The 12348-nt window shown below is 45.5% G+C and overlaps 1 protein-coding gene across 2 annotated transcripts in view; it reads right to left on the bottom strand.

The window, feature by feature from the left end:
- Positions 1 to 12348, bottom strand: part of VEZT (vezatin, adherens junctions transmembrane protein) — a 129638-nt gene that overhangs the window by 56739 nt on the left and 60551 nt on the right. The window contains exons 4-6 of one of the 2 annotated variants that reach the window (XM_019515066.1): positions 11638 to 11813; positions 8530 to 8805; positions 139 to 276 (exon numbers count right to left, since the gene is read on the bottom strand). In XM_019515066.1, coding sequence (XP_019370611.1) covers positions 139 to 276; positions 8530 to 8805; positions 11638 to 11813 — 590 coding nt within the window. Of the gene's footprint in view, positions 1 to 138; positions 289 to 8529; positions 8806 to 11637; positions 11814 to 12348 lie in introns of both variants that reach the window. The other variant, XM_019515065.1, reaches the window with a different exon arrangement.

Genomic DNA, 12348 nt, shown 5'->3' on the forward strand with positions numbered 1-12348 from the left:
GTAATTTAAAAACAGTCTTTCCATCTTGCATAAATTTAACTGGATACTGCTAACAGCTCTGTTTATTATAGTTAAGTTATGATATAAAAAAGTAACATAAATATGTATTTGCATTGGGGATTTTTACCAAAAGGATATTTTTTCAGCATGTACAGAGTAGCCAGTCTTGAAGCTCGGAAGTTTGCTCTGACAGATCTGTAAACAGCTTTCCGAAGACCAATGAGATGCTGACTAGGATGTTGTCCAGCTTTATTAAATGGGCAAGCAGCACTGACCCTGTCAAGCAAACTTGAAAAGTAAAATGTGATACAACTGTACAGATGTCCTAAAGAATTTTAAAAAGACAACACATCAATTCTATTTTTATACTCCATTATTTCCAAAAGAAAATAATTTTTAATAATGAGCCAAGAGGTATAAGTTAAGCCATGGTTTACTATGTGAATGATCAATTTATTTAAAAAAAATATATGCAACAATGTCTGAAAACTCAGTAAAGAGCCTGATCCTGTTCCCATTGAAGTTAACGGCAAAATTCCTATGAATATCAACAGTAGATTATCAGGTGTTAGGACATGCTGTAAAGTCAATTAACTCTAATTTGAACATAAATCAGAAGTTCACTGTAGTTTTAAATATTGCACTCATACAATTTAACATGCAAAATATTCCTTAGTTCTAAGAATATTTTTTGCAGAAAGGATATGCTACTACACATTTTTTGTTGAATAAATAATCTTCTCCAATCTTACAACCTAAAACTAATCTTTTCTAGCTTGATAAGTATGTATATATATTTGAGTGGCAGGACAGGGATTTTATCATACAAACAACAGTTGCAGAAGTTCTCGTGGCACTATCATTGCTAGGAATCCCAAGCATGGCACAGTTTCTGAGATGCATGCAATTGCATATACTAGCATATTCTTAAACACATTTGTTCTCAAGATACACACAAGCACATTTTTGTGGAATTACTTCATGTCACATGCTTATGGTGAACACATTGCAGCAGGGCTTTAAACAGGGACGGGCAATTATTTTGGGCGGAGGGCCACTTACCAAGTTTTGGGAAGCTGTCGAGGGCTGCATGGGTAGCCCCACCCCCTGACAGTTGCCCCACCCCCGGTTCCCATATTGGGACCGGAAGTCCGGCCTCCTAGCCCCTGACCTTTGCCATTGGAAGCCCCTCCCCTTGCCCTGGAAGTACTCCTTTTGGGAGGAAAGGTGCTGTGATCTGGAAACTGTGAAAAAAATATAAATGTGTATACACCCACTCACACACACACACACAAAAGTACACACACACACAAAACACATCTACTATAACCTATTTTAATTTTATTTAAAAATATTGCTCTACTGATTTGTGTTTACAAAAAGCGTATCTAGAGGTGGCTGCATCATAGCTTAAAATATAGTCCTACTGTGTGTTTTGTGTGGGCAGCAAAAGGTATAAGTGGCAGTGTGGTTGGGAAGAGTGTGTGCGAGTTTGAGTGTGTGTGCACATGCACACGTGGTGGGGTGTGGGTATGGTGGCTGGGTGTGTGCTGAGAGAGCGAGCTGGGGCTGGGCTGCCAGCTTCATAGTGTGCAGCTCTAACACACTGCATGTGAGCCTCACACGATGCAGACAGGCAGACCCCATGCCCAGGCTCTGTTTCTACAACCCCACCCTGGGTCTCTGCCAGTCCCGGGGCACTTGCACAGGCTCCGTGTTTCCGCCCGCCACCACCTTTCTGCGTTCCCTCCTGCAGGCTTGCCCACTGCTCCTTGCAGCTCCCCACTTCCTGCAGTCCTCCCTGTGGCCCCCATCAGGACCCACTGCTTGCCGCAGCCCTGCTGCAACTCCACTGCCTGCCACAGCCCCACCACTCACCGTGGCTCTGCCATCTGCCGGAACCCCCTGCGGCAATGCTGCCCACTGGGGTCCACTGAGCCTCTGCTGCCCGCCACGTCCCGTTGGGGCCTGGCCACAGCTCTGCCACCCATTGGGGCCCGCCTCCTGCTGTGGCTCTGCTGCCTCCTGGGGCCTGCTGCCTACACACTCTCCATTGGGGCTCAGCTGTGGCTCTGCTGTTTGTCAGGGCCTGCTGCACTGCCTACAGGGGCCTGCCGTGGCTCCACTGCCTACTGGGGCTCCACCACCTACCAGGCCCCACTGCGGCTCTGCTGCCCACTGGCTCCTGCTGCTTGATGGAACCCAGCTACACCTCTGCTACCTGCTGGGGCCCACCACCTGCTACTGTTCCACCACCCACTGCAACCCGCCAACTGCCAGGGCCTGCAACGGTTCTGTTGTCCGCTGTGGCTCCACTGCCTCCTGGGGCCCACTGCAGCCCCACCACTTGCTGGGGCCTGGCCATGGCTCTGCCATCTGTCGGGGCCCACTGTACTGCCTGCGGGGGCCTGTCGTGGCCCCACTGCTTGCCAGGGACCACTGTGGCTCTGCTGCCAACTGTGGCTCCACCACCTGCTGCACACCATGTGGGTCCCGCCACTCCCCATGCTGCTCCCCAGAGCCCCCCTGCCACTGCACCACTCCCTGCAGCCCCCACCGCTCCCCGCAACCACCACTTCCAGCTACTCTTACCTCATTTTCCAATCAGAGGGAGAGGGAACAGCTCCAGGGGCAGGGGCCAGAAGCCGCAGAGGCTTCTGATTGGGGGCTGAGGGCGGGAAGGGGGTGGGGGTTTGGGTAGAGCCGGGCTAGCCTTGTTGCTCAGCCACAGGCTCCCGCTGGTAGCCTGTCATCTTTGACAGGTGGCCACAGGCAGATATAAATTAATTTTCTAAAATTTTCAAAGGCTCTGCAGGCCGGATAGAACAGGCTGGTGGGCTGCATCCGGCCCACCAGCCATAGTTTGCTCACCCCTGGCTTTAAGTGTCACTATTAAAATTGTTATGTAAATAAACTGATGGGCAGTTGGGCACATTTAAATATTTGTATATAAAATTAATTTGATAAAAGAAAAAGTTTACTACTCACTTGTCTTTTGTGAGTGTACAGCCTTGAATATCACTTAATGTGAAAGGCATTTATTCAGAGAGACATATTGAAGATACTAGCTGTAACTTCATATCATATTAAAATATACCAGTAATAGCTAAACATGTTCAAATAAAATCTCATTTAGGTGCAATATTGTTATGGTAAAAATTGTAAGAGAAGCAATACAAATGGCACTAACACCTATTTAAAATAATAATAAAAAATGTTAGTCATGTCCTGTAATATTCGCACAGAAATACTGAATTTAACATGTTATATGTTCACTCTTACAATGTCCATGACTATTTGCACTTAACCGTTATCATTTATGGATGATTTCTCATGTCAGTCTTTTATACTTAAGTCCATGCACTTGAATGACTTTTAGAAAGCACATCTGGAGAAGGTGAAAAGTACAGTGGTTGTGCTTATATTAAGAAAGAAAACTCTACTATAGGGCATCCTCTCATCACTCATGCACTGAACATACTGCCAACACACTACAGAACAGGTTTATTTTGCAATTTGTGACACTTGTTTCAGTGTCAGATGTTAAATTTGAGCAGTTTATATAAGTTCAATGGCTACTCCTTACTTTCTTCTTCAGAAACATCAACCCAGTCTTATTTTCTTGTTTTCTAAGAACTAGAGGAGCAGGACCCCTCATATCCTTATATTCTGTCAGCAATCTATTAAATGTTACTGGACTATCTTGAGTATCAGGAGTAAAAGGAAAGAAGAAGAAAGATGGAGGAAGAAATCAGTACAGCACCAAAATCCATCTCGGCTGTAAAGAATTGAAAAACAATGCGCTCTCACTCACAAGCTGCATTTTAAATAGGCTCTCAGCATCTCAGGTGTATATTATCTCATATTAATCAACCTGGTTACTGCTTACCACAGGGGCAGGCAATTATTTCAGGCAAAGGGCCGCTTCCCCGGTTTTGCCAGGCTGTTGAGGGCTGCATGGGTAGCCCCGCCCCTTGACAGGTGCCCCAGCCCTTGACAGGTGCCCTGCCCCCTGGCTATCTTGGGACCAATGTCCCAGAACCAGCACTGGTGGGGCCCAAATCGGGGCACAGGCTGGAAGGGGTCCGAGGAGCTGGGCTGGGCTGCACCAGCAGGGAGAGGGGGGAGCTGGGCCGGCTCCAGAGCCCCTGCCAGCTGGGACCCCATGCTCCTGCCATCCTGCTCTGGGCCCCGCCAGCACTGACCCCGGGACATCAGTGCGGGTCCCCTGTGCTCCCCACTTCCTCTCTGCCCACTCACACCCAGTGTCCCCCAGCCCCATGGTACAGGTGGGGGGCAGCACACAGCCCCAATCCCCTGCTTGCCAGCAGGGAAGAAGCTGATGCTGAGTGCAGGGAAAAGCAGCCCCTTGCCCACCCCATGGCTGGAGCTCGCAGCCTGCGTGGGGCTGTCCTGAGCAGGCACAGGCAGTCCCAGGCTGGCTGCGAGTGACTGCAGCGTGGGGCACTGGCCACACGGCAAGTGAGGGGCCGCTCTTCCCTACCAGGCTGGCAGTGGGCCAGGTTACAAGCTGGTGCTGAGCACAGTGAGGGGAGAAGCAGCCCCTCGCCCGCCTGATGCCCAGTGACCCCGCTACAGCCACTTGCAGCCAGCCTGGGGCTGCCTGTGCCTGCTCCGGACAGCTCTGTGTGGGCTGCGAGTGCCTGCAGCAGGGAGCGCCGGCCATGGGGTGGGTGAGGGGCCCCTTCTCTCCGTGCAGGGAAGGAGCCCGGGGAAAAGCTGAGCGCGGGGGGAAAAGCGGCTCCTCCCCCGCCCCATGGCCGGCGCTCCCTGCTGCAGCTACTTGCAGCCCGCACAGGCTGTCCAGAGCGGGCACAGACAGCCCCATGCAGGCTGTGACCAGCTGCAGCACGGGGCACCGGCCATGGCGTGGGGAAGGGGTTGCTTCCCCCACGCTCCTTCCCTGCCCAGGGCCCCCCGCCCTTCTCCCCCCTACACACTTACCTGCGGTTCCAGCGCCGGGCAGCCACGTGTTCCCAGACCAGAAGCCCCGGCTCGGGCTTCTGGCTGGAGAGGCGGGGCCGGGTGGTTGTTGGAGTCCGCCGGGCTTCCCCTGGGTCCTACTGCCCTTGGTTCCTGTCATTTTTGACAGGAACAAAGGGTAGATGAATATTAATTTTCTAAATTTTTCAGGGGCCCCGTGGGCCAGATCTGGCCTGCAGGCCATATTTTACCCACCCCTGGCTTACCAGCACAATAGGAGTTTTAAAAAGCACTCAGTTGAGCCAATACACACTAGACAACAGTTTGAAATATGCAGGGACGAAAGCATTATCAGGAAAAAAAAACTAATAATTTACTTGGTTGTCATGTCAATAAAGACCTTGCTTATTCTGAAAATCACAGAATTTCACTACATATTTCTGTAATTTTTATTTTCTAATGGTCAGGGCAATGGAAGCATTTTCACTGGCTAGTAGGAATTCAAAGCAGCCATCTCTGGTTGAGATTCACTATCCTACAAACAAAACAAAAAACCCCCCAAACACAGCAAAAAAGATATATCCAGCTTGAAAAATTAGGGTATTTCTTTTCACAATTTCTAGTTGATGTAAAATAAACCAATGCATTTGAGAGTACTTAAGGGGTAAGGTTTTAATTTCTGCTTAAAAGGCAGACATGATGTTCTTGTTGAAGAAGAGGGCATGAAGTGAGAGGATATATTTACAAAATAAAAAATCCAACAGCCCAGACAATGAAAAATGACCAAAATGTTGCCTCCAGAAGATCTTAGCACTTACTATGTGACACAGAAGTACCCCCGTCAATTTACAGGGAGAATTTAGGGCCTGCCTGAAATCACAGGGAAAATGACTAAGTTTCAGAAACAGAAACAGAAACATGACACAGGAAGACTTTCCTTAACATCTGAGGTGTGACCATTAACATCTGACTTGCCTTAACTAAGCATATTAAGAAGATTTAATATTATTACCATAGGCCATAGGGACATATATTAAGCTTCCTTCTTCCAAGGTGGGGATGTGGGGATGCCGTCACGAAGGCCAACCGTACCTTGTCATGCATCCACAGATGCATCTCAAGCAGGTCCAACGAGGTGATACTCCCCCTCTATGCGGCACTGGTCAGGCCGCAGCTGGAGTACTGCGTCCAGTTCTGGGTGCCGCACTTCAAGAGGGATGTGGATAACATGGAGAGGGTCCAGAGGAGGGCCACTCGCATGATCAGGGGGCAGCAGGGTAGGCCCTATCAGGAGAGGCTAGGGGACCTGAACCTGTTCAGCCTCCACAAGAGAAGGCTGAGGGGAGATCTAGTGGCCTGTTACAAACTAGTCAGAGGGGACCAGCAGGCACTGGAGAAGTCCGTGTTCCCCCAAGCATTGCCAGGAGTGACCAGGAATAACGGTCACAAGCTGGCAGAGGGTAGATTTAGGCTAGATATCAGGAGGTGCTACTTCACGGTCAGGGCGGCTAGGATCTGGAACCTACTTCCAAGAGAAGTGGTGCTGGCTCCTACCCTGGGGGTCTTTAAGACAAGGCTAGACAATCACCTTGCTGGAGTCATTTGACTCCAGTAATCTTTCCTGCCAGGGCAGGGGGTTGGACTAGATGATCTACTCAGGTCCCTTCCGACCCTAGAAACTATGAAACTAAGGTTTATAGGCTGGGGACTACGTAACAAACAGGTCAAAGCAAAAGCTGTGAGCAATCAATATGACCCGCGCAGCCCAACATGCCATCTCAAGCAAATAAGTTTTTGGGTCTCTCAGTACCGCATCTTATATATATTAACATGCTGAGAAAAGCATTACCGAATTAGCAAAGGGGTTTTTTTTGTTTGCTTTTTTTTAGAAAGGGAGAGAAAGTTTACAGATTTGCCCATTTTGAACCATGACTTCATTGCTTGTTTACTGCATTGGCACATTTACCTTTCCCCTACCAATACAAACCCAAACATCCCCTAGAAAAGGTTACTGAATTATTTAATAAAAGGGTCATCAGATGAAAAGTCAAACTGAGGCCCATTTTATTTAACTGTGCCAGCTTTAAGATACGTAGTTAAACAATCAGACGTTGGCTATTTAATCAGTCAGGCCACAAGTTCATTTGCTGGACATTAAAAATAAAATCCAAATAAAATTAAAGCTTTTCTCAACTGTAATCTGGGAAAGTACTAACAGTAAATTCTTTTTAAGTATCTGTTTCTGAAGCTAAGACTGAATATTGCTTAACTGTATGTTGTCTCAACAAAAATATATGTAGGCCGACTTAAGACATGCTTAAACATTCCAGAAAGAGAATAAAATATTTCTTCAGCAAAGCATAATGCAGGGATCTCATTATCTATCTTTGGGAAATCCATAATGTATTACAGGTACAAAATATGCATGGTACTGTTTCAGCTTTTCATGTTGCAGCATGTGCTCATGAGCAGAGCAGTTGATCTAGTAGAAACAGGAATAATCTCTACAAATACAGACAAAAGTCTTGCATGCACACTGGAGCACATTATCAAGTCAGAAATGTACAGAGAACCAATAAATGGAAAGGAAACGAAAAGGATATATTATTGGGTTTAAAAAGAAACCAACTAGATGTGTTTGGCATTATCTTCCTTTTCCCACCTGAAGTCCTACTAGCATGTATATATTTTATAATAATGCCTTACTAGAACTTAGAGAGTTTAGAAACAATGGGAGGAAAGGAAAATGCACGGGCATGTGCACGCTGGCTTCTAGGTCACTGCGTATGCCAAGTATGTCATAAAATTAAATTCTGCAGGAAGTAAAACCACCAGCAGCCAATTTAATTGCAAAAGCCAAATAACTTAGAACAAGGTATCATATTCCTTAAGTGGAAAAATGGATTATCTTGGCAAATAATTCTTGGTTTAAATAATCTGAAATGCAGTACATGTGAAAAAATGTTTTAAACCTAAAAAAAAAAAGATAGATGACCATCTCCTTTGGTTATTTCTCATCATGTGACCCAAGATTGTTATATGTCAGACAAGCCAAATTAAATTTCCAAATAAACGTGTATAATAAAATACTAATTATTACCTGTAGTGCAGGTAAAGTTAGAAATTTCCCTGGCAATCTAAAATGTAAAAATGCATTCATCAAATACTAAAACAAAATAGAAAATAAAAATTATATGGCCTTCCAGGACTGATAACTAGAGTTGCTTGGAGCTTCTTTGTTTCTCTCACTTTCCCCAGAAAAAGTACCCCATTTATATCATTCTGAATGTAGGAAGAGATATTCAACGGCACCAACCTTAGTTAAGTGCCTACCTCCCAGACTTATTAGGCATTTGAAAATCTTCACCATAATGTACAATTTTAACATATGGCTGTTAGATATTGGACACCTGGAACATTATAATCGCAATTATATTATTTTGTTTGTCCAAATTCAAATCATAACTAAAACTATAACACTTCTCAATTTTGCCTGCCAAGAGAAACAGTATTATAAAATTATTTTAATACCTAACTGGATTGAATTAATCCACATAAAAAAAATAAACCAAAATATAGACTCACAGGGTAAATCCTCTGGAAATAACTTCTGTCTCCTGAATGAGTCGCAGAGCTTTTCTCACAAGATTAGTGAAAGCTCGGCTGTGTGCCACTGTGTCTTCCAGCTGGAGACTGTATTTTCGCAGGGACATTTGTAGTTTCGCTGTCCTCCAAGTGCCCCACACTCGTACAACCACATAGACTGAAAGAATGAGTCCCCACACTGGCCAAAATGACCAACTCCACCAAGAAGGAAGCACAATAAATGCACTGACAAAGGCAAGCAGCAATGAGACATCCCTGAAAACAGAAAAACAGAGAAAGTGCCATCTATCATAGATTCCTGGGGTTAAGCAACTGGGAAAATCACGAGGCTCTTGACTACAAGTGTTTACATATGGTGAGGTGGTCATGCTGGAGGGGAGGGACAGAATCCAGCTAGATCTAGACAGGTTACAGAGGTGGGCGGATGACAATAGGATAGAATTCAACACAGACTAGTGCAGGGTACTATATCGAGGGAGAAGGTACAGGCTGGACATCAGGAGACATTACTTCACAGTTAGGGCTGCCAGGCACTCGAATGGGCTCCCAAGTGAGGTGGTACTCTCTCCTGCATTGGGGGTCTTCAAGAGGAGGCTAGACAGATATTTGGCTGGGGAGATATGACCATGGCACCCAATCCTGCCAGGGGCAGGGGGTCGGACCTGATGATCTGTTTAGGTCCCTTCTGACCCTAAGTATTGTGAAACACACCTATAGGCTGGGGAACACCCTTCTTGTCAATACGGTGGCAGAAAGGGATCTTGGAGTCATTGTTGACTCCAGAATGAACATGAGCCACCAATACGAGGAAGTGGTTAGTAAGGCTAACTGCACCTTGTCATGCATCTACAGATGCATCACAAGCAGGTCCAGGGAGGTGATCCTTCCCCTCTATGTGGCATTGGTCAGGCCACAGTTGGAGTACTGCGTCCAGTTCTAGGCACTGCACTTCAAGAGGGATGTGGCTAGCATTGAGAGGGTTCAGAGGAGGGCCACTCGCACGGTCAAGGGGCTGCAGAGCAGCCCTACGAAAGAAGCTAAAGGGCCTGAACCTATTCATCCTCCACAAGAGAAATTTGAGAGGGGATCTGGTGGCAAACTCACCGGGGGGGGGGCAGTGGGAATTGGGTGAGGCTCCGTTTCCCTGGGCACCACCCAGGGTTACTAGCAATAACGGGCACAAATTGTTAGAGAGAAGGTTCAGGCCGGACATCAGGAGACATTACTTTACAGTTAGGGCTGCCAGGCTCTGGAATAGACTCCCAAGTGAGGTGGTACTTTCTCCTACCTTGGGGGTCTTCAAGAGAAGGCTGGACAGATATTTGGCTGGGGTGATATGATCCTGGCACCTGTTCCAGCCCGGGGCAGACCTGATTATCTGTTTAGGTCCCTAAGTACTACGATACTATGATTTCATTAAAGACCTTTTACATGGGCTCTGAGGATAGGTGTAAACAGGGACAAGGTCACTAAATGGCAGATTTATATTTGAGGGGTTTTTGCATGAATTTATTTTGTCCATAGAACTAAGAAATGTAAGTGGAAAAGTAACACATCATTTTGAAGGGTTAATATTTTAAACCTGATTTAGAAATAACTGATTGCTCAGTATTAAGAGAAAGGATGGGTGGGAATTGTAATATCTGTACTTTCAGGTTCAACAGGACAGAGGGAGGGGCATTTTTCTTTAGGTAACCAAACCCTCAAAGTAACAATAGTTTTATTGTTGCAGATTCTGACTCATTTAAACTGGACACTATACACTGAAAAGTCTCAACAAGTCCTGGATATGTAAAACATTTTATGCAACCATGACATTTTTTTTTAATTACATGGAGAGTAAGGGCTGAACTCTCACTTCAAGTACATACCAAATCAATTTTTGAATTCTGAAAAATTGCCATTTTCCTACAAAGTTTTGGCAGAAGTATGAATCTCTATTAGAAAAACACAATGTGAGCTTTTGGAATTTTGTAGTATTATAAATAGTTCAAGCTCCAAAATCACTTCAAAGTATTTATGAGCGCTGGCCAGAAAATGGACCTCAATTTCTGCAAAATGTTGTAAGTTTTTAGATTTTCTCTCCCAGAATGGGATGTGCACTATAGTTTGTTTCAGAAATGCATGCTGGTAAAGTTTTGGTGTTTCCAAAAGAAATATTACCTCCAAACTCCCAGCTCCTTGGCAGTTGGGAGCCTTGAAATCTTAGGTTCAGTGAAGCCCATCCAGCAAGCAGCTGACAAGCCAGAGAAGATGGGAGCCAAAAGACCTGAGCTCCCCAAAATGCAGGCTGCTTATCTGCATAAAGCAGATTTAAATTCCTAAAAAAAAAAATTTCCCCCCCAACTATTTAAGTTGGTCTAATAAAAGATATCAGATTCACCCAAATAACCTTGTCTGCCTATGTCCTTAGACCAACACGGCTATAACCTACACCCCTGAAACGTAGAAGTGTTCATTTAATTTCTGCTGGGAGAAACATGCTCCTCTTAGGAGAAAGATCTTCCAGGTGTCAATTCAGATCTCCCCTGCGAGAGAAACTCTCTTGTAAGAATGAATGTTTGTATGCTCCCCTCCCTCTCTGGTCTGGGAGGAGACTGAAACAGCAGAGCAAAACTCCCCTCCACTGCGGTCAAGTAGGATTGGGCCCCAGCTGGGCCATTCCCACATAGATGCATCATGCCCCAGCCCCAGGCAGCTGCACTAGACCCCATGTAGTCCAGCACTACATACTGGAAAGGATCCATGGGCCAGTTCTGGCCTACAGATAGACCTGTCACTGCTTAAAGGTTGGGCACCACTGCTGTAGGGGCCTAATTTAAAATACACCATTTAATATAAAGGATTTACTTTGACTCTTGAGCAATCTTCAACCAAGACTCTCACCTAAAAAGCCTAAAAAAACAGGCTTTTCAGAGTGTTCAAGAAATTAATAAACCTAGATCTGGCAGACCAAAGGGGAGTCAAGATGCAGAAGTCAAGAACTTTAAAAAAGCATTTTTTTGTGATGTCTGTTGCACTAAGAGCAGGCTGATAGTATCCCCTGACAGTATGTGCAAGTAGTCATAGGCGTTTTCTGAATTGTACCAAATATTAGGAGTTGCTAGGGAGCGTAGAGTTGGAAGGTGTCCATTTTCCTGTTGCTTGCTCTGCCCTCCAGACAGGATACTGGGGTCGAGCAGCTCAATTAGTTCCACATCCTCCTGTAGCAGAACTTCCTGTTGCAGGATAGTCCGGAGTGCATCAAGTCGAAATCCAACATCCTTACCAGGAATGGGCAAGAGAAATAAGAGGGAACAGACACTCTAAGATTTATTTTTTGAAAGAAAAACAAACACACACCTTTTTTTTTTTTCACTTGCTTGCTGTCCTGCTCTTGAAGACTCCAGGGTTTTAGAAACAGCTCAACTGGCTATCTTTAATGGTCTTTCCTTCTAAAAACCTCTTCTGCCATCTGAATGGTCTGATTTTTCAAGATGCATTGCACTGAATTTGTGTACTGGCCTTAAACATGGAAAATGTGGCTGAATTGGAAATATGCCACAGGTAGTATTTTCACAGAAATGAGTTCAGGCACTAGAAATTATTAGAAGAGAGACTGAATTAAACTGCAATCTACAATGTCTTGTTTTAATAAACAAATTAAAGAGATTTAGATGGTGATGTACACATCAGTCAGTTTTAAAAAATGGCTGTAGACCAGCTAACAATGCCAGGGTCAATATGCTGGAATCAGATTTCCTCACCCAGAGCACTGGGATGCTCCAGGAGAGAAATGCACAGCCTTTCAAAAGGGAA

The sequence above is a fragment of the Gavialis gangeticus genome, unplaced genomic scaffold (assembly GCF_001723915.1).
Source record: "Gavialis gangeticus isolate Ggan-Ray unplaced genomic scaffold, GavGan_comp1, whole genome shotgun sequence".
In the NCBI taxonomy this organism is placed as follows: domain Eukaryota; kingdom Metazoa; phylum Chordata; order Crocodylia; family Gavialidae; genus Gavialis; species Gavialis gangeticus.